Genomic DNA, 18,514 nt, shown 5'->3' on the forward strand with positions numbered 1-18,514 from the left:
GCGGTGCTCGCGGCGGCGTCTTCCGGAGGGCGGCCGCACCGCTGCGGTCTGGAACGCTGGAGCTGCCGCTTGAGAAATTGCCCTGAAATAACTTCCTTTCGTGCTAACCGGCGCAGCACCGCTTCCTATTCCTGTTGCTTTTCCTCGCGCGCTGAGGTACCGCTCTGTGCGGCGAAATCCCGCAGCGCGGCGTAAGCACGAGCCCTGTGAGGGCGGCTGCCTCGGCTCCCGGTGGGGCCGGGCGTGGTGGGCGCTCGCGGTGCCCCAGCCCTGCGGTAGGAAGCTTCAGCTTGCCCTCTGAGATCCTCAGCTTCATTTTATGTGTAAGAGCGTTCACCCGCATAGGCAAACAGCGAAGCACTTTAAAAACACACAGTCATTTTCGAGTTGCAGCTGGCTTAAAGTTCAGGGAAAGTCGTGCTCAGTGCTGTTCTGACGACGTGCCTCCAGCCACAGCAGTGGGTGTGTAATTATATACGTACGAGAATCTCTTGTCCTAATTAATATACACGTGCTCGCATTGCAGTCTGCTTCGTACAGGGAATGTGCCCACGCGGAACGTGGCTCTGAAGTAAGGCTCTGATTTCTGGTTCAGGATCTCAGTGCCGTGACTCACAGCCCCTGCCTTGCCCCGCTCCCACAGGCAGCCCCCACCGACAGCTGGCTGTGTGCTCTGCTGTACGTGGATCTGGAAGATGCCCACGTTTGGAGGCCTCCTTGTTTAGTTGCAAACGCAGGTTTTGCATCGCACCACTAAAATCAAAGGTGTCAAAAAGCTGCTTTTTTTTTTTTTTTTTTTTTTAGTGAAATAAGATCAGTCGAGGTGCAGTGTTTTCATTTTTCTGCTCCCCTTTCCTCCTTGGAGAAGTTGTTAGGGCTTGAAATAACTTTCTCCCCACGTTGTGCTGAATGGCAGCTTGTGCGGTGTTTCAGACAACTCCTGCAAGCTGATGCTTTATGCTGAGTTCACTGTGACTAATGCTTCTGTAGAGGAAAAAAATCAGGTGATCCCAATGAGTGTGAAGTGTTGGATAGTTAATGGGATAAAGCAAAAGATGGGCGGTTTCTCACTGCAGGCTTTCTGTTAAGTCTTTGTAGAAATCTCACCTGATGTCCTTTTCAGATTGGCGATGATGAACAAGGTTACGACCTGGACTTGTTCTGCATACCGAAACATTATGCAGATGATCTGGAGAAAGTCTATATTCCTCACGGGCTCATCATGGACAGGTTTGTTTGCCTTCAGACACTGCACTGATGCCATGGTGCTACAAAAAGCGATCTGCCACTGATAGCTTGCTGCCTGGTGACTGTCTAAATAGATTACATTTAATTAGGGACTAAGTAGTACATGTGTTAATTAACTGTTTCTTGTTTGGCTTCTAAGAGTTTATACTTCTGCAGTTATGCTATTGTTTGGAAATTTGTCATAATTCTCAAAAGAAATGAGGCAGTATGTAGCAGCCTGCAACTTCTTCAGATTTTCTTTGATGATTTACCTTCATAAAACCTAATGAGAACACATTACCTGTTGTGCTAGTTCAATCTGAGACAATTACAGTCTCTTGAACTTCCCTAGGATATTAACTGTAAGTTCTTAATCACACCATCATGGTCTTTGCCATATTGGTGTGGTAGATAAGCAATATCCAGCTTCCCCTGCTTGCTGGGGAGTCTGACCTTGTCACCTGTGCTTGCTGAAATCTGCAGTGTGCATTGCAGGTTTTATCTCATGCGGTCAGGAACGGGTCCATAAGCCCATACGGCGTTGTTTTGTTTCCCTTTGTGTTTGAAGCTTGCCTAGTTCCTGTTAACAGAATGAGCAGCAAATTCAGAGCAGTTCTGAGTGGATCTCTTAGAGGTTGTATGAATAGGAATGCTTCTAGATTGTGCACAGTGCTGTTCAATTAGATCAAACATTCCTATAAAATGTTTTGGTTTTTTTTTAAATTGTAAATACTGTAATAATTTTGCACTGGAAGACCATATATAGGAAAAAAAATTGGACCAAGTGTGTGTCATTAAGTAATGGATGTAAAGTTTATGGTGGTAGGCATTCCCTGAGTAACCTACTGCTGCTCTGTAAATACATACCATGCTTTCTGAGATAAACTGCAATACAAATTTAGAAACAGTGATTGCAGAAAAACGATGCAGTGTTTTCTTGCTCTGCCTTGTTGTCGCTGTATTTTGCAGTCAGGACAAATTTGCAGCTTGGCAAAACATGAAGCTGTCGTTTACAATTGGAGAGTTTTCTTGCTCCTCAGTCAAGGCTGCTGTCTGTATTGATTTACTTTGCTCTCTGCATGGAAGTTGAGCCTATCTTTGGAAAGAGAGAACACCTTTATGTCGTTTATCTGCCAGTGAAAGAGTTTCAGAGTGTTAAGATTTGCTTTGGCTGAGCGTGGAGTATGAAAACAGAGGAGTTTGGCAGTGTTACTGTTTGATTAACCTTGAAAAGTAAAACTGGGTTGGCCAGGAGTGTGTAAAAGTGACTGTGAAGTGGTAGGCAAACATTTCTAAGCAAAATCCATTTCTGAGTTTGCATGTATTTGCTGCTGTTGTTTGCAATACAAAATACTGCAATGGTAAGCACATTAAATGTGTTATGACAGCTAACTCATGGGTTTTTTTTATAGGACAGAGAGACTGGCACGAGAAATTATGAAGGGCATGGGAGGACACCACATTGTAGCTCTCTGCGTACTCAAAGGTGGCTACAAATTTTTTGCTGATTTGTTAGACTACATCAAAGCCCTGAACAGAAACAGTGACAAATCAATCCCCATGACTGTCGACTTCATTAGGTTGAAGAGTTACTGTGTAAGTATATCTGCAATACGCTGCCGTTTTTATATAAATCTGGCTAACTTCTAGTTAACAATGCGGGTGGTTTAGTGGTATCACTGAATATTGTGAAAACTTTGCCTAGATGTGCTCATGTCGTACAAAAAATTAAGAGAATTAAGAGGGGAAAAAAAGTACTCTCAAGTTAACTTGTTCTTTGCCTATCTTACATAATCTATTTTCTTTTAGTCTTTATGTCCTCAGCTCAGTAAAGTCCTCATTCAGAGCAAGGAGATTTTTTTCTGTGTCCTTCACGTGTTAAAGAATTTCCTCTCAATAATGAGAGGAATAATCCTCAATACAGACGATTGTCCTGCAAACATTGTGACAAAAAATTAATTCCAGAAATGTTGATGTGGCTCAGACATCATTCACTGGATTGAACGACTGGAGAACTGCAAACACAGTTATACCCGAGTTCCCTCCGTCATCTTTTGTTTGGCTCAGCGGAACAGTGAACAAATTAATTGTGTTTGGCCTTAAGGAAATACAAGATTCCTACAAATAGATTTATGGCTAGTGGCCGCAGAGTATGGTGCTACCTTTTAATCACTGTATGCAGGTTGCCCTGTTTTCGTGTTTTTTGGACAAGAAACACAATTATTTAACTTCGTAAGAAAATGGAGCATGAGGTAATGTGTAATTTTTTACAGAAGAAGTATGAGATTTTGTTGTGCAGGTCAGAGGAAGAAGCAGGTGTACGTACTGTCTGTTTCCTGACTTAGCAGCTGAGTCTTGTGTTTTCATGATTGCGTTTGTGGGTATTTTTGGGGTCGTCCATCAGACCACCTGTAGTGCATAGTTGCATTTTCTTTAAATTCAGCTTGTGGTGTCAAAAGAAGTTGTCTCCAAAAGTTATGCTGTTAGTTCTGTGTCGGCGCCATTACGTTCAAGTCAGCAGCGTGAGCTGTTGTCACAGCCATAGAGCAGTGCCTGCTCGAGTAGGAGAAACAGAGACTGCTAAATTGGAAACTCAGCTTCATCATTCATGTCATTAAACCATCCCTGCATAGCTGGGAAGCTTGCTGCACGAGGCAGCAGCTGCCTGGTGCTTCCTCTCCTTCCCGCAGAAGGTTCTGGCTCCCTCTGCCCACCCCGCACAGCCACCACACACCACCTTTCTGCAGGCTGAGTGTCTCTGTTGGAGGGCAACACTGAGCAGGATAGGAAATGATGACTCCCACCTTTGTTGGCAAGGAAATTTCTACCTTCTGCTTTCTGCAAGGGACGCATCCAGTAACTTATTTGATGTATTTAAAAACAATATGAAGACTACACCCTTCTGCTCTCTCTGCTTTCCAAGTGATTTGGAACAAACTTTTGGAAAAATGTTGTGAAACACCTGAAAAAAATACCCTGTCAAAAAGCAAGCCTTATTCCCCAGTCAGCTTTCTTTGTTTGGCTTTGTGCGTTAGGCAATGCTTTGATGCTGCTGCTTTTGTTTATTGTCCCCCACAACGATGGCGCCTTGATTCTGATCGGGAAATAAGCAGCAAAATAAGGAATGGAAATTAGAAACCCTTTTCCTTTTCTTTTTTTTTTTTTTTTTTTGTAGCAAAAAGGATTAAATGAAGAAAAAGGGGAGAAATATGCACAGAAAGCTGTCTGAGCAGAATGTTTTGCTCGTGGTGTTGCCTTCAGGGTTTTGGTTTTGTCAGCCAGTTCTATAGAGGAAAGTTTCTTGTTCTAGAGGAGGAGCTCCAGTTACCTGATGCCTCCCCCAGAGCGGTATTCATGAGCATTTCGTTTCTGTTGACTCTCTTAGGTGGTTATTAATATCCAGACTTGCATTCTTTAGATTGCACAGCTTGATAGGCTTGGTGAGACTGCCCTAATGCAGTGTCGCTGATTGACCAGGTTTTCCATTATTAATAGTCCTGAAGTGCTAGATTTGCTCCTTAGTTTCTATTCGTGCTTTACTAAATGGAGGAGTCGGCATTCTTAGGGAGGGGGAAACCATCACGAACCGTAGCATGGCAGACAGCTGGAAGTGGAGCTGTTCTATGATTGCCTTTGGATGCAATTGCTAGGTCATGCTGCCTGCCTTGCCAGGCTGGGTATGAGATGTTAAAAATGCCATGGTTGCTTGAACAAAGCAGCCGAAGTCGTATCATGGCTCTAAAATTGATGTGAGTGATGTGCTATTCTTATTTGAAACCCATCATTTAATATTTGCAAGCTTATGGGTTATTTGTTTTGTAATGCAAAGTTCATGGTGTGACTGCACCCAAAAATAATTCGCAAAGAATATGGAGATGATAATGTTGTGATTAGCCATTGCTTCTGACTCCTGCTTTCAGAGTCCTTACAAATGGATTCTAACAATCTGGCAAGCTGCTAAGAAATGGAGAGGCAGTGTTTGTGATCAGAACCGGATCTCTATTCTTGACAAGCAGTTTATTTTGTTTGTGCTAGAAGCATGGTTTGTCACCAGCCTCCTGCATTTAGAGGTGAGCAAAAGTCACTGCTGAAGTCAGGAATGGCAGCCAGAAGTCAGCAGGTGTGCTGCACCTTCACTGGGGAACATGGGGCTTTTTGGTGGAGCACAACGACGTTAAGGTAGAATCTCATTGGGCTGGTGGAGGCAGCGCTCTGAAAAGTCTTGTGCTACCCAAACCTCATTGCAAATAGTGCAAGGAACTTGCAGTGCTTTTCTAAAAGGTGATCTTTGAGTCACTGGTCAGGAGTTATGGTCTCGCAGTGCAGTATTGTTTTCCAGCAATGGCAATGAGGAGGCAGTGAGAACAGATCTAACCAACAAATCTCTTCTGTGCTATGCCACAAAGCATTAAAGTCTTACCGGCACTCAAATCAGAAATAGTGTGTCCAGAGATAATTAAAACATCGCTTAATTATTAAACAAAGTTCGTTCCAGTGGAAAGCTGGTTAGAACCGGCGCTGGAAATTCGTTAACCTTTTTTTATCCTTTAATTGCTCTGGAGCTCAGTGCCAGTGTAGGAATGCAGGTAAATCTGTCACTGGCAGTTTGTGTTTTGTGTTTAAGAAGTGTAGCAATTTGTATGGTTCTTGGTGGGAAGGAGAAGGAAAGTTGTCAGACCATTCTCTGCTGATCTTTAAATTTGAATGTGCACAATTCAGAGGTTGACAGTGATCTGCAGTTCTGTGGTGTTCTTGTTTGATTGTAGTGTGTTGCTTTGGAGCCAAAGAGATGACCAGGAAGCTCATCTTAATGTGTATGCTGAGTGCTGGGCTATCGTCTGTGCCCATCCTTTTAATGGAAGAAATATCTGCAGCATCTTTCTCCATCTTTCTTTCGTAAGGAATAATGCTTCCGTGGAGCAAGGATAACATCCATATTAGTGGAGGAATAGATAAAGAGAGAACCCTGCAACATAAACAAGGAAGAGCTCAAAGAGGCTGTCACTTAAGATAACTGTAAGACGGGATGAAGGCAGGAGCTGCCCCTCAGCATAATGAATGCGGCGCTTCACTGAGTCATGTTGTTATGGTTCATTTAACCGGTGTCTCAGGCACTCAGCAGCGCTGCGCGTATCCGCTGGGACAAGTTTGGGCATCCTGTTGTTGGACTATTTCAGCACAGTGGTATTTATGTTGTTCAGTGTAGTTCTGTTCCACTGCTGTGGAAGCACTGGAGCAGCTGAATATTTTCATCTCATGGAGCGGTATAACTCTAACTACTGTTATCTTTAAAACATACGGTTAAAACTGTACAGATGCTTTTTCTAATAGCTGGCTTGTGGGTGGGGATTTTCAGTGTTATGCCGTAGGAATCTTGCACAGGAAGTATCTCTGGGTTTAACCATCTGCTTTTACATCCCTCGAGCTGTCAGCACTTGGTTATCCCAGAGCACTGACATCACTGCCCAAAGGATTTCAAAGCATTTTCTCTTTACTGTAATCCCAGTGTTACGTACTGTACAGCCAGTGTCTGCGTCTCTCTAAATCATTTGGTTCCTCTTGTTTTCTTGTGATAACACCTTCAGGTTTTCTCTGCATTTGTACGGTGTGAATACCTGTCCTCATGTGTCTGTGAAAGCAGGGGGTCGTGTGTGGCCGTCTCTTTCCTTGTGGTCCCCTCTCCATCCCCTCTGCTGTTTCTGGTTTTAGGGAAGGAGTGAACATTTTGCTGCTGGTCATACAGCAAGCTCAAGATAGAGCAGCAAAATAAGAAAGGCTTTCTTCCTAAAGGGAAGATACATGGTGAGGAGCTATGAGAAGAGAGTTTGATAAGAGATTTTAACCATTTGACCTGAAAGTTAATTTGTAGGATAATGGCATCATCCATAAACGCGCAGCAATGAGCGTATCACATCTGGTGGGAACTGTGAGACACTGTCAAGGTTTGAAGTCGGCTTTAATAAATGTCAGAGGTCTGAGGCACTCCTCGTTGTGTGACTTTCTCTCTGTAACAGCTCCTTGAGGATTGTGTCAAAGCCTGGTTCTGCTGAAAGGGAACGCAGTGTTGTAGTGATAGCGCTGGCAACCTATGTTGCAGTTTAATTACTAAAACAAGTAATTTGATTGTTATTACCCTTTGATGTAAAATAGGCAAAGTCATGCTTCTCTGGCTATTTTGTAGCTTATTTTTCTTATTGTTAATCCGTGCCTTGTTTGCTGGCTATTTTTATCATTTTGATTGCTTATTTTAATTCAGAGCATAAGACTTTCCAAAGCATCCAAGTTTAAAATGTAAATTACCCAGCTTGGAAATTGAAGTGATTTTTTTTTTTCCGTACATCTAGTGAATGTATGGGAAGTCATATCTTTTCATATACATACTTATATATGATGGTCACAGATGAGAAGTGGTGCCTGTGTTTATGCAAATGTCAAACGGTCATTAATCTGAAATACAGTCTTTGCATTTGATTACTTGTAATTTCTAAGTGAATCGTCGCTGCTGATGCTGTGTTTCTAAAAGCATTAATATTGGTTTGTTATGTCCTTTGCAGTTTTGGTATTTATTGGAAGAAAGATGACTTTAATTCTGGTGACTCTAATGCTCACCCTTCTCTTTCTTATTAGAATGATCAGTCAACTGGAGATATAAAAGTCATTGGTGGGGATGACCTTTCAACGTTGACTGGAAAGGTACAGCTCTTCGTGTATTTAAAGCAGCCAGAAAAGAAAACAACACCAAAGAACCCAGACACCTGTTTGCTTCTTTAGCATGTAGAGATTATAGTTTTTTTAAAGAGAAAATGGGTGTGTTTCATTTTAAATACTCACTGCTGTAATCCGGTAACATGCATAAGCCCCACCAGAGCTGTTGGTTTAGTTTTAACTTGTAAGTATGTGTATATATATTCAGTGTCTTCAGTATGAGCCAGATTCAGGGTGTTTGTTTCTCAGTGGTCCCTGAGAAGAACAGTCTTGTCTGGGTTGTTGTCTTCAAGGTACCTTTAAAAGGGAGTGCCATTATTTATTTACTGTGCTGATGTTTCACTGCAGTAGTGAAGGGAGCTCACGCTGCCTAGACACGTAACTTGCTGGGTTGGGAGCTGAGGGTCCTGTTACAGGTAATGAAGAGAGAAGGAAATGCAGAGAATGTAAATTGGGAGTCTGCTTTTCTTCAGTGGCTGTACAGAGGTCATGGAGCTAGGAATCTGTGAGTGAAACGCCGCTGCCTCCTGTTCATTGCTTTCCCCTCTTGATTACACGTAAACAGTCTTTAAAAAATTGTGACACGTTTCAGCATAAAGGCCATAGGTGTGACAAAACTGCTTGGCTTTATAGCATGACACCTTGCACTATGAGAATTTAAAGGCCACTTTACTCAGCATGAGAGATGCTGAGGCAAATCTCCTTGCCACTGAAACATGAGCTAGATAGAATCCACGGTTACATGCCCAAACATGCATAAATCGTGGTACAAATATTTAACTGCATTGAAAGTGAAATTTATAGAATATATTAGAAGTTGTGTATTCTTTAAATACTAATGGATTCTTATCTTTTTTTTTCTTTCTACCAGAACGTTCTAATTGTAGAAGTAAGTATTGTGTTTCACTTCAAAGTTTTCTGTGATTCTGTCAATTCTTACTTGTCATGATTTATTATTACTTTTAAAAATTCCTATTAAAAAGTGACCTGAACAAAGTGAAATAAAGCATGTTAGTGTTTTGGCAAGCTAGGAAATTAAACTGAAGGGTAGAAAGCAGTTCCTGGTTGGAATATCCTAAAATAGTGAAAAACAAAGGTAAGCTCAGCAACCCTGTGTATGATTTGTGTAGAGAATAGAGACTTGGAGAGTGCCAATTCCTAATCAGCATTTTGCTGTTGCTAAATTCCTGTGTCTCTGTCTCGTTGCTGTTCTGTGGATGATACTAGCAATGCTATAGCTGAGTTTGATTTCCTGGTAGTCCTTTGACAGTACTGTTGCTTAGTTCTTGCTTTGTGGATGGACAGGTTGCTTGTGTTCAGTAAGTATCGCTTTTACAAAGGATGCTCTTGGATAAGATTGCCAATTTGAGGATGGAGAAGCAGAAGCACTAGACAGGAAAAATGAATGTGCAATGTAACAGTGACTTTAGGCTCCAAGAAATGAGAACGGCTTTGTTCATAAGCACAGAAGCAGCAATGGCAACCAGTTCAGCAACCAAAGAGAAAGCTCTCTCCTTCTGTCATATTATTAAACAGGAAACACATTCAGTTTTAAAACCAAACAAGTATGTATAAAGCAGTTATCTGTGTGACCAGTGGTCTCCTTTGAAGTGTATTTTGCTTCAGATAGGCAGATGCATTTAATTATGTATCTGCTCTGTTTCAGATGAGTGCACGCCTTTTTTTCTTTGCTTACATTAACGAGTTGTGAATATTTTCCCTTCTTATTTTCCTTTTCTTTCTGTTGTATACGAGTGTCTCTGAACTCAGCTGCAGGAGTGATGTTACGCTTATAGTGTGAGAATTAAGCATTGTTTGTCTAATAGCTGCAAGGAACACAAGCCATAAAATCTGCCAAAGGCGCCAGGAAGGTCATAGTTCACGCTTTTGAAGTAGTAGTTCTCCGTAAGAATTAAGAACCATTGTTAACTATTGTGATCTCTTTCCTGAGCATAGTGGCTTAAGCACAATACAGCGTTCCCTATCCCTTATGCCGGGTATTGAACAGTGTTATTGCAGCATGTTTTCATGTTATTTCACATGAGCAATTTCTGCAGTAAAAACTTGAAATGCTGCTTTGACGGGTTCCGTATTCTGTCTCACATGGCATTTTTATTTTCAGGATATAATTGATACTGGTAAAACAATGAAAACGTTGCTGTCTCTACTTAAGCAGTACAATCCAAAGATGGTGAAAGTAGCCAGGTAAGATTTTAATTGTGGTTATTTGTGCTGTATTTCACCTTCAGAATGACACATGGTATAAAAAGAGATAATGTAGAATACATTCCCATAAAAGACAATCAGGAAGGAACATTTCTTCAGGAGTTACGTGTGATGCAGTTGGAGTTCAGTGTTTAAATTCCCCTTTTGCTTGTTGTGGCAAGGCAGAAACACTGTTCTCTCCAACTCTTTTGCTTAAAACCTTTCTGTTTGAGGAAGGGATAGCTTGTGCACGTCTGGTCCATGTATTGCACTGTGATGTCGGGGGGGGGGGGGTATCACTGATGTCTAACTTAGAATGGAAGAACTGAAAATTTTCAGGCTAAAGAAATTACCCCCCTAAAGATGGTAGAAGTATCTTCAACACAAATAGAGTTCATAAATACAGACTTTTAATGGAGATTAGGATAAAAAAAAAAAAAAGTGGCTCTCTCGATCTGTCAGTATCTATCTGAGCATATTTCTGTTGGCAGTGTTTGCAGTTTCAGTATACTTCAGTGGTGTATCTGTGCAATGGAGACCATTTTTGGTCTGGTGCCTTTAATTGTAGAATTGAATTAGTTTGCATGCTGACATTACTGTTTGTGTAGTGTGCATAGTGTAGCTGGGCTTTAGAGGTCAGTCTGTGAGAGTCACCCAGCCATATGCTCTTCCAGGCTTTTCTACTTAGTTGCATCTTTAATCAATTAGTTTTGAAACGTTTTCTAATTAAATAAATTTAATAGGAAATGTTGTGGACAATAATAACAACCAATATCAACGTTCCTCCTACATCTTTTTAAATTGCATCTTTTATACTCCTATGCTATGGTCGTGTATTTTGCATTAAAAGCATAATGATGGCTGGGGATTAGAGATAAACCAGAGCTGTGTGTAATATCTAATCAGTTGTGTTGCCATAACAATGTCAAAGCAGTTGTTAGATGTACTAGAATAGCTCTTCTTGCTGATAATCCAAGGGTGACCTGCTGAAGGTGAGCTTATTCTTCCTGGCCTGATTAAATGTACCAAATTTTAAGCAATTGTCACTGCACGGTACCTCAGCACTGCAGTATGCATCATGAGCATAAAGCAGCGTGAGCCAAGTCCAGTTTCTTGTTGTTTAAACCTGTTGTAGTAGTCTGGGTCTGCCAAAGGCCGAGCACGATCATACTGGGTAGTCTCAGGTGTCTTGTTCTTAGTTGGTTCACTTGCCTTTCTTTTTTTAAATTGTTTTCTTTCTGACAATTAATCAGTTGTAGCAGGGACATGTGAGTTAAAGCTGATACAGTTTGGGGTTGGTTTGATCAAGGCCTACACAATACTCAAAAATTAAGCCTCAACTAGAAGTTTCAGTAACAGAATATCTAAAATTGAAACCATGGACAGGACAAGTGAAGCCTCACCTTCAGAGGTGATCCAGGAGGGGAGGAGGTCTGCAAAAGCAGGGTTGTGCTGCTCTGTCTCTACATTCAGCCCTCAACCACCTTTTCCTCACAAAGTCTCTCTCCCTCTAAGACAAACAAATGGCAGGATGATGGAGTTGTCTTCTAAAAGGTAGAAATGCTCAACTGAACAAAGAGTGAGTTGAACTGAACTAGCGAGGCGTTTCTGTCTGCTGCTGTAGCCCCAGCTCGGCATCTCCCTGTTTTTTACACCTCTGATGTTTAATTCTGGAAAAGTGGAGCTGGTTTGTATCAGCTGATCATCAAAACCCATTCACTTTTTCTTTATGGGGGTAATTACTATTACCAGTGAAAAACAGTTGAGGACATGTTCTGCAAGTGCAGTTGAGGTTGTATTGAACCAACTGATTTTGATTCATAATGCTGATAATCCAGCTGGTTTGGCTGGATCCCAGCTCCTCACCTCTTTCCCTGTGGGCTGAAGTGCTTGCACCTGAAGTTCCTAAACACACAGGAAACCTCATTAAGTCACTTTCGGCAACAAAAATCCACGTGGAGCAAGATCTCCCGGGCTCCTTCTTGCAGACTTTGTAGCTATCCTTTAGGCTGTAAATCTTTCATGGTTGTGGGAAGTTTTGTGTTTATCATTGAGATCAACTGTACCTGAAAATGAAAAGTGTTGAAAATATTTATGGTTGTGTTTTCAGTTATGCCCGTTGAGGCTCACTGAAGTGAAATTCAGCCTAACTTCAGAACGATTTCATGTGTTCCTACCTGATGCTTTTCCGTGTTTCAGTTTTACTTTGATTTTGTTTGACAGTTTGTTGGTCAAAAGAACTCCTCGAAGCGTGGGATACCGGCCAGACTGTAAGTAACTGTGACAACCATTGTTCATTTTCAAAAATACGTTGATGCGTTGTGTTCTCTTTGGTCGAAGTCCATGGGTGTCCCAGATAGGTTTTCATGAATGGTTTTTGATTGATTTTAAATACAAAAAGTACAAAACAAAACAAACAAAACACTTGATTGAGTTTAAATATTTGGAACTAATTTTAACAGTTGATTTGGATTTAGTCTTTTTATTTTTTTTCTTCCTATAACGTTTTACTATATGAAATGAAGACTTTGATATTTTGGTCCAGATGAATCCCCTTTCACTTGGAAATTGTCCATGCTTACAAGTAGTCAATGGTTTGGTCATCAAAGCCTGCTGGATTTATCTTTGGCACTTTGGAGGGAGTGTTTCAGGTGCCTAAACGTAGCCATCCAGTGCCATCTGGACGTCCCCAGCAACATAAGGGGACTGCTTAGGAAGGGACGTGTGTTTTATCCCCATTCCAGAGACTGAATTCTTGTTAATGTGGATTGTGCCTTTTCACAATGGAAGTGGAGTGAATTCAGCCACAGAATCACATCCTCTTCCTTCTCCTTTCTGAGGCTGTATAGTACTGATGGAAGTGTCTCAACGCCTTGAAAGCCTCATTCGTGTGTTCCTTAGGTTGTCTTACAGCCCGTGTAGCTGGGTTGGACTGATGCTGCCCAGCCATCCAAGGGCTGTCTTGTTACAGCCATGCCCATCATGCCTTGGGAATCAATACATAAATGTATTTAATTTTATTTTAGTTGAATTCAATCAACGAAGAATGTCAGAAGTTTAAAATAACGTGAGTATTAAGCTGAAGATACTTGAGTGGAAGAAATAAAATGTTAGGCAGCTTATGTGTTGATAAAATTCCAAGTTGTCTGTGTAAAAAGGCCTAGTGAACTCGAGGAAGTTCCTTTCTAATGTACTGGTGACTTATTTTCTTTTTTAGTTGTTGGATTTGAAGTGCCAGACAAATTTGTTGTGGGATACGCCCTTGATTACAATGAATACTTCAGAGATTTGAATGTAAGTAATTTTTCCCATATGATTTTGTCCATTTAAAACTAGGGAGGAGGAAGGAAGGGAAGTCTGCTCGCATTCCTCTCCCTCCTCTGTGTAAATCACAGCTTGTGTGCAAGGTTATTCCATTAGTGATGCAGTGATGAGAGCAAACCCTAGAGCAGCACAGCAGTGTTTTGGAGCTCTTAGAGTGCTAACGTTTATTTTGCTTCACCCAGAGCAGAGGTTACACATCTCCTGTTGGCCTTAGAAATAGTGTGGCTGTTTGTGTGAAGTTTCTTACCATACCGGATATCTACAGTAAATACGTGGATTTGGTTAGTTACACAAAAATTAGAGAACAGACCTTGGAAGCCTTTGTGTGCTAAGACAAAAATTCTTCACCTGGGTCTTACGTGTACTTATAATGGACATTGGATGGGAGAGGAAGGAGAAGGAATGCAATGCTGAGATTTGTAGCCAAAGAAGGCTGAAGTTTTTCTGCACAAACAGTATCAGAACACTCTTGAGGACTGATGCTTGTATAGCGTGCTTTTATTTCTTTCAGAAGTGCAGTATTGATTATGTGTGTGAACATCAGTCTCTTACATTCCATTTCTAACTGGAGCTTTCGATGTTTTATTTCAGCATATCTGTGTGATCAGTGAGACGGGGAAGCAGAAGTACAAAGCATGAAAGCACAGCTGAAGTGCTATGACTACAGAGCTTTGAAATGTTTTGTTTACCGAGTCCTATCTCTCACAGGCTTCAACTCTGGTACACCAGCTAAAATTGTAGAGTGCCCCAGCCTCATTGTCATTATGCTTACTGTAACTTATTGCATGTACAATATCAGAATCTCGTCTTGTTCATTTATATTTTAGAAATGTAAACAACTAGTGCAATTCTGCACTCCTTATTTTGATTTGCACTATGACTCTACCGACTATTGCTGCCCCTGGTTGGGTTGTGCTGTTTGTGAGCTCCGGAGTCTAACTCTTGCAGTGGTAAATTGCTTAAACCTCATCAACCCAGAACTGAAAGAGTTCGAGTACTGTAAATGTAAAACATTTTATGATAGGGAAGTCTATTAGTAATATTTTTAAAAAACTGTAATTTAAGTTTTATATTTTAATTCACAAACGTGATTGTGATTAAAGGATAGTTGCACCTTTGGGTGTTATAAAACATGAGAAGCAGCCAGTTACAGTATCTGTAATCTCCAGGGAGCCCACTGACACCTCCTGGAGTTGCCTTATTGCTGTAAAAAGGAGTCTGGGTAAAAAAAAAAAATTTTTTTTTTTTTTTTTGAGATGGAACGACAAAACAGAATGTTTAAAGTCTAGTTTTAGTTGAGCTGCCTGTTTCTTTCAGATTTTTTTTTTCTTTGAAAGTATCCATCAGACAGTGAAATTGCCTTTTAGATTTAAACAGTTTTAATATATTTGTGAAGAAAGTATTGTAATGTTTACTTTATAAGAACTGCAAAGCAAAGTACTTTAAATAAAGGCTGTCTCTTTAAAATACGCCCCACACACCCATGCCACTCATTGTGTATATTGAAGCGCTCTTGAGATTTTCTTCTCAGCAACCTTTTTCATTAGTGCTTCTGACAGTGAAGGCAGGCTCCACCTTTGTTACCTGTGTAGAGCTTTCTGTCAATATGGTGCTGTCTATAAGAGATGATGAAGGCCTGAGGGAAAGCTTTAGAAAGACAGGCATATGCTACAACCAAACTGGATTTCAGAGAGAACGTTCTGAGCGCTGTCCCTTCTCCTGTTCTGGCAACAGTGAAGAGTGAAGAATATCCATTCATTAAACACATACCTGTGGGGAGAGAAAACCCAGCCAATTTGTAAGTAATCGTTTGGTTTTATTCACATCTTGTTTGTGTTGTAATGCTAGCTATGGCACCACACACCTTTCCTTCTGCTCTGCTGCTCTGTCCCTTGCTTACACAGTTGGTGTGCTCCTGCACGTGGACTCTCACTGCGTGCTGGGACTTGGTGCTGGCAGCGCTTGGTACGTAGCGAAGTGTTTGCCAGCCTGTTCTGCAAGGTGTTTCCTAGCTTTGAAGCTTGAGTGGTATTTCTTACTTTTCCAGGCACCGTGCATCATTGTCTGCCCATGGTGTGTTCAGTTACAACCGCGGCACTTAATTGCAGCCCTAAAATGTGAGTAATTTACACAACGTAATTGTGTAATGATCGCAGTGCGTTGGAGATCTAGCTGGAAATCAGAATTCTCAGTAAGAAATATAACACTGCTCATGGTTATACTTTGCTTTTGCAATGGTTCACGTTGTGGTTAGTGTTCCAAAGAGCTTTTCTAATTGCACTGCAAAGACTGATTCCATTTCTGAATGTGTGTGTGTGTGTATGGAGAGCTGTGCTGTGCTTGGGATGTCCAGCAGTGCTGCAGGGCTAAGGAGAGGAAGCACAAAAGCAACACAAACAACTACAAACCCACTTTAGAATGATGACATCCATTTGAATTTTCATTAGGTGTGGTTGGATTGAAGGTCTCATTATAGAAAGTACTGTTTTCTCCAACCTCTGAATAGTGCCTGTGTCACGGTGTGTTTTGGAATACATTGATGGCATCTGGGCATCACACTCGAGAGGGGGCATAAAAGCACCTATTTACATGTGAGACAATGGGAGTTGGTAAGCAGCATCTTTTAGCATCTGTCTTGGCGTAGGATGTTACCCAAGTGCTGTGATTTGGTAAAAAGCTGTTCTGCTGTGACCCACTGCAACTGGGCGCTAGTGGCTTCTCTGTTTTCCCGTTTTTTCTGCTGTAAGCAGATGGGGAACCCTCTGGTGCCTTTGCACGATGTTTCCCTGAGTGCTGAGAGGGACAGGTGGCTTTTTTGCTGGGAACAGGGTTTCAGGTACAGGTGGGCAGAGCTGGTGCTGGATGCTGCCCACTGCAGCCAGGTCTGCAACACACACCCATGCTGTGGTCAGCAGCATGATGGTCAGCAGCATGACTCTCGATTAAGTAGTCCTCCCTTACAGTGCTCTTTGCAGACCTGAATTACTCACTGGTAGCAGCAGGAGCTGCTGTTGTGCAGGGCATGGTATGAGTGCTGCTGAGGTCAGTCGTGGCTCAAGGCATCTGTACCTGTCCCCTTCCCTGTGCCTTCTGCAAGCAGAAAGCTGCCCCACAGCACCTGCCCCCATGCCTTTGTGGTCTGCAACTCAGCAAATCTGGCTTCAGCCTCTCTGCCTCCCCACATAAAGTGGTGATGATACAAAACTTTTAACACATCAAAAAATATAATGTGAAATTTGCACAGTTAAGGATAGAAATACAGAAGTGACCACTTCCTGCACCACTGGGCCACTGCTGAGTCATGAACCAGCAAGGGGAACGTTCCCACACCACCCTCCTGCCCCACAGCTACCAACTGGAATTCAGTAATTGCAGAAAGCAGTTGAAAAACTGCAGGTGGGGGACAGCCAGCCACCAGCACCCTGAGCACAGCATGGGGCTGCCAGTGATGCACCATCACCTGCAGGACATGTGGACTCGTTGCTGCTGTAGGAGATGGATGTTCGATGTCCCAGCAGTAGGGTGCAGCCCCAGGGGGAGCAGCCTTCAGCCCCCAGCTGTCCCCACGTGTCCCTTGCTGCCACCAAAACTGGGGAGCTCAGAGTGGGAGGTGCCAAGAGCAGAGCACCTTTCCTCTTACCCAACCTCCAGCTCCCTCAACTCCATGATGCTCCTCAGCCCTTGCATACCTCCCCCCCAAGCCCCATTTCCCCCCAAAATGGGAAAGGCTCAGCCCCCCCTGCCAGAGCCCTGACCCCATTAACGACACCAGGCCCTCGTTGCTCACTGTGATTTATTGCCGCTGGAGACAGGTTCCCCCCACCCCCTGCAGCATGGAACCCCCCCCAGGTGCCAGGGACTGATTTCCAGCCTCACTAAAGCAGCAATGCAATACTGGAGAGCAACAGGCGATCCCCCACTCCAGTATTTACGTGCTGCTAGAGCACTGCTGACAGCTCTCCAGCCCTGAGCATCTCCCTCTCAGCCCCCACCATCCACCCCCCAAACCAGGGGGTGCTGGGAAAAGGCTGAACCTGGAGCACTGCTGCTCTGGAGGCACTGCTCCAGCCGGGACGGACACAAAGAGCACAGGAGGAGCAGAGCCCTTCCTGCACAGCCACCCCACAGACACGTGTACCTGCACGTCCCCGTGCACCTGAGCTAAGGGGTATGGGGACACGCCAGCCTCCACCCCTATGGTAACCAGAAGCTCACTTTCTTGTCTTATCCTTGAGGTAATGAGGCAGCCCAGAATGGTCTGTATCTCCTTGTCCCTACAAACCATGATGTGCTGCTACATCTCCTCAAAGCCCACTGAATGTTGGCATTCCAAATGGTATTTTGGTTATTATTATTGTTATTATTATTATTTTTAAATCATGCTATAAGGCACTGACGAACACTCTACATGAAGACATGAACATGCATGCATTACCGCCTCAGGATTTTGGTGGTGGTGGTGGTTTTTTTTTTTTTTTTCCTTCCCAGGTGCTATCAGCCTGCAACTACAAAGAACAAGCAGTTACACAGCGCAAACAGAAACACCCCATTCCCCCCCAGCCCAAACCCGCAGCGCTGGGGCATGGCACAGCCGCACCCCCAGAGCTCATGGGGATCCACTGTCCTTCCCTCTTCCCTCAGGGGCTGTGAAGCATCAGCTGTAGGCCAGGAGTCACAGTGCAGCAGCTGAGTCCACAGCCCGGCAGGGCAAACCTGCTCGTGTGCCCTTAAACTGAAGGGAAGGGAAAGAAAAGAAAGGAAAGGCGGGAGAAGACAGAAGAGAGAAAAGGCGGGAGAAGGAGCGCGAGGAAAGGCGGGAGAAGGAGCGCGAGGAAAGGCGGGAGAAGGAGCGCGAGGAAATAAAGGGGGAGAAGACTTGTTGTTGTTTTTTTTTTTTTTTCCAAAGCTGACATGACACTCATGTACTTTTGGAACGGACAAACCATCTGCAACCAGAAAGTGAAGGTGCTCTGGTCCTCCATCACTCGCTGCGCGGGGCAGAGGCTGAGGGCACAGCACAGAGCACCCAGACCTGTGCACACAGTCCGGACTT

General features: G+C 43.0%; 1 protein-coding gene across 1 annotated transcript; it reads left to right on the top strand.

The window, feature by feature from the left end:
• Nucleotides 1,124-14,941, top strand: HPRT1 (hypoxanthine phosphoribosyltransferase 1; the record flags this gene model as incomplete). Its single annotated transcript, XM_021406230.1, is given in 8 exon segments — nucleotides 1,124-1,230; nucleotides 2,640-2,823; nucleotides 7,855-7,920; nucleotides 8,804-8,821; nucleotides 10,055-10,137; nucleotides 12,361-12,407; nucleotides 13,355-13,431; nucleotides 14,053-14,941. Coding segments are annotated over 8 exon segments (630 nt in total), but the record flags the coding sequence as incomplete, so codon positions are not given.

Source organism: Numida meleagris, chromosome 8 (genome assembly GCF_002078875.1).
Source record: "Numida meleagris isolate 19003 breed g44 Domestic line chromosome 8, NumMel1.0, whole genome shotgun sequence".
Classification (NCBI taxonomy): domain Eukaryota; kingdom Metazoa; phylum Chordata; class Aves; order Galliformes; family Numididae; genus Numida; species Numida meleagris.